This window comes from Macaca nemestrina, chromosome 15 (assembly GCF_043159975.1).
Source record: "Macaca nemestrina isolate mMacNem1 chromosome 15, mMacNem.hap1, whole genome shotgun sequence".
NCBI lineage: Eukaryota > Metazoa > Chordata > Mammalia > Primates > Cercopithecidae > Macaca > Macaca nemestrina.
In genome coordinates, this window is record NC_092139.1 from 89258711 (window position 1) to 89262807 (window position 4097).

Genomic DNA, 4097 nt, shown 5'->3' on the forward strand with positions numbered 1-4097 from the left:
ATGTGAATTAGAGGTGAAGGGGATTGAAGAACTTTCCCATTTTCTCCCATTTTCTCTCCTAGTTACAGAATGCAGCCTTCCACATATACTCTATTAGAGCTTGTGCTCTACAAACACACCTGATACTAAATTAATGACTTCTGATAGTGCAGATGGGGACAGCCACCAGTCCCTCTGGAGACATTTCCCATAACATGAACCAGTGAACCCATCTCTGAAAGCCCTCATATTTTAAAAAATAAAATTTTTGAATTTCAAGGAAAACTAAACCTTTGAAAAAAACACGATTCAAAAAGAGAACCATGCCACTTTCCATTTCTGCTTGGGCTGCAGCGAGGACAGATGTAGAAAGTGCTTCTGACGTCTGTGTCTGTTCCCCCGTGTGGACGCACATATCCAGGAGAGTTTAAACGAGGTAGGTGACTTCGGCAGCGTTGGCCGGGCTCTGGTTTGCTTCTGGTGCTAACAGAACATAGAAGAGAGGACAAGGTAGCGTGTCCCGAAGATCAGAGATTTTCTTTTTGCAGGAAGTGCCTGGGCTCCTGGAGTGTTCTCAGGGCTTTGATCCAGCCCACTGGCTCCACAATCAACATCACTGATATTTCAGCAGGTCACTGACCTAATTCCATTTTAGCGCTATCTCAAATGGAAACATTATTTTCTTACAACTATTCATGTAGCAACATAGCACATAAATATCTAAATAACACACGCAGAAACAGTAGTCTCAAATGCAAAGTTGTCACCTCCCCACACCACACACTTTCTCACCTGAGCCCCTGAGCCCACTCTTCCCTCCTCTCACCCTTGCCTAGGGCTCCCTTCTCCTGTGCCATTATAAATGTCTTCTAACAGGGACAGTGACACAAGACAGTCCCCCCACCTCCCCCAAGCACTCACACCACAGAACCCCCAGTCCATCTCCTGAGGGGACGTTTACATTTCTATTCTGACAGAGAGAAGTCACTGTGATTGGAGTCTTTACCCCAAACCCAGGAGTTTCTGAAGAACACATGGGGTCAGCCACTCTCTTGTGTCGGGAGGCTTCACCTCAGGGAGACGCCCGGCTCTGGGCTGAGGTGGACTCAATGTGAACTAAAAGGCAGGACTAAGGGAAGTCCTGGGTCACACTGTGAGCGACGCACGCGCCCTCAGAAGGGGTCCCTGGTGCTAACCCTGACCCAATTCTAACCCCGGGCACCTTTCCTCAGCTCCTCTGGCCCTGGGACACCTCCCTAACCTGCTTCCCATGAGGCTGGTCACAGCTGTTGTGAGCACTGCCTTCTCCATGTCACACTTTTTCTGTCAACATTTTGAGAAGCCAGTGGTTTTCTCCTCATCCCATGTTCCTGTCCCACCTGCCTGCTGGGGGTGGGTTTATTTCATGTGTGAGGTTTCCTCAGCCCTGAGCCAGAGCTGCCTCATGGGCACCAACCCTGTGGGACGCTCCTCTGGGAAAAGCAAACAGGAACCAAGAGGAGCATGTGGAGCCCTGGTGTGGGAGACGCACTCCATCCTGGGGGAGGGAGCGTGGAGGGGATGAGAAGGGACCAGGGGCCTAGGATTGAGCTGGGAAGGGAACCAAAAGGCAGAAAGGGCAGAGCAGGGGCTGTCAGCTGTGACTCAGGGAAGGATCCTGGGCCTCGGGCTCCTCCTTCTGAGGCCACCAGGGGACAGTGTGGGCCTGGACCTGGGAGGTCCCTGTTGGGCTTCATGTGGGGTGACTCCTAGGAGCTCCTTCTTCCTAAGTCCCCCTAAAGAGACAGAAGCAGTTTGGGGTCCTAAATCTGTCGTGCCCCCATAAATGCATTTCTAGAAGGGCCAATAAATGAACCCCAGATTTATCCAAACAGCAGCTTCAGGCCCCTGCAGACACAGAGAGCAGAGCAAGGTGTGAGGAACTAGCCGACCTGAGGAGCCCTAGAAGGGCTGAGGGGGACTGAGGGGTCCCTGGGAAGGGGAACGCTGGGGTGTCTCCAAGCCACTCTGGGCCCTGCCCTCACACTGGCCCCACAAAGAAGGGAAGGGAAATCCTGGGACCCCACAGCCGTCCTGGACCACCATGAACCGCAGCACAGGAAGGACAAGGACCCCAAAGCTGGCTCCATTTCCTGGGGACTGTCATGGGCTCAGTGTCAGGAAATCCAAGTCAAGGAGTTTCAATCCCCCCAGATGAGCCCTGCTGTCCAGGGAAGCAGAAATCTCTGAGCCCAGGCCCAGGTGAGGGTGGGGCGAGGACAGGAGCTCAGGACATAGATTTGCATGGAGGCCCCGCCCTCCTCTGAGGCAGTGGGGGTAAGACAGGGCTGGGGCCAGGCCCAGTGCTGGGGTCTCGGCAGCGCTCTCTGGACGTCTCCACCATGGCCTGGGCTCTGCTCCTCCTCACCCTCCTCACTCAGGGCACAGGTGACACCTCCAGGGAAGGGGCAGACCTCTGATCCTTGGTCTCCTGCTCCTCAAGCTCACCTGGACCCAGCACTGACTCACCAGAGTGTGTTTCTCCCTTTCCAGGGTCCTGGGCTCAGTCTGCCCCGATTCAGTCTCCCTCTGTGTCTGGGTCTCTTGGACAGTCGGTCACCATCTCCTGCACTGGAACCAGCAGTGACATTGGGCGTTATAACTATGTCTCCTGGTACCGACAGCAGCCAGGCACGACCACCAAACTCATGATGTACAAAGTCAATATGCGGCCCTCAGGGGTCTCTGATCGCTTCTCTGGCTCCAAGTCTGGCAACACGGCCTCCCTGACCATCTCTGGACTCCAGGCTGAGGATGAGGCTGATTATTACTGTAGCTCATATGAGGCCAGCGACACTTTCCACAGCGGTCCAAGTTCATGGGGAACTGAGACCAAAACCTGCCCTGGGCTCTCAGACTTCCTCCTTTCTCTGAAGATGCTTCCTCACCCTGTGCAAGGGGCTCCCTGCAACACGTCCTTGAGAATTCCTCTCTCTCAGCTCCTCTCCTTTCCCACTATGAAATCCAAAAGGAAACCTGCTCTGTGGTTTCTCATCCAGGACAGGGACAGCTTCCTTTTGCTTTAGTGTTGTTGTCCCTGAATGTGCGACTATTCCTAGCTTTTTAAATTCAGGGAGAGTGACAATGAGTTTCCTGATTGGTGCAGTCCCTGCTGTTCTGAGGAACATCCTCATCCTAAATGTACTGGAATCTCCCACTGTGTGCAGACCAATCTGGACAGACACTATTAGGGGTAGTTTCCAGAAACCACATCTTACTTGACATTGTATCCACCACACTCTGGTGAAGATGGCCTTCCTGGCTGGGTTAATCCCCTGCACCTCTGTCCCCAAGCAGTGAGCACTGTGAGGAAGATCTGAAGATGTTTCTGAGGAATTAAGAAGAAAGAGGAATCCACTTTTTTGTTTGTTTTTACTGCCCTTTCACTTTGCTCCAATACCCCAGGTTGCTGAGCTGGGAAGATTTTGAGTGATAGAATCAGTGTTCTCTCAGAATCCTCTTCCCCTCACATCAATAAGCCCCTGTCCTGGCAATGTCCCACAAGCCCCTTCAGGTAACAGGGATTGTGGAGTGACATGTTGCAGGAAGCCCCACCTCCACCCGTAGAATGAGAGTTTCCAAAATGGTTACACAGGGAAGGGTTAACCTGAATCCATCCCCCTTCCTCATTTACATCAAGCATTTCTAGTTTCCATGGAGGTCAATACTTTTGTAGTTCAAATCCCTATTAATTTACTAATAGTGATAATTAGGAACTAGACAAGAGCAGGGTTCAAAATTTATATTTAATAAATATAGCTATTATTATATACAGCTTAGACTTCTTAAACTTCAATTAAACACATTATATTAAAAACCAACTATTTTACTATATGTGTATCCCAAAACATCATGTTGTCTACCTGAAATAAACACATTAAAATTTATTTCAAAAACCAAATTGTATTTATTGTCTGTTGATGCATAAAAATTACTCATGAAACTTAGCATATTAAAAGAACACATGTCTGTGATCTTGTGACTTCAGTCCATCTAGAATTGGGCGCAGCTTGGTTTGGTGGTTTTGGCTCCCAGCTGATCATGAAGTTGCAGCCAAGCTGTGAGGCTATGAGGCTGTG

At 50.4% G+C, this 4097-nt stretch overlaps 1 gene segment (V, D, J or C); it reads left to right on the plus strand.

The window, feature by feature from the left end:
• Positions 1 to 2337: 2337 nt before the first annotated feature.
• On the plus strand, positions 2338 to 3044 carry LOC105498513 (immunoglobulin lambda variable 2-18-like). The segment is given in 2 exon segments: positions 2338 to 2406; positions 2512 to 3044. Coding segments are annotated over 2 exon segments (579 nt in total).
• The last annotated feature ends 1053 nt before the right edge of the window (positions 3045 to 4097 follow it).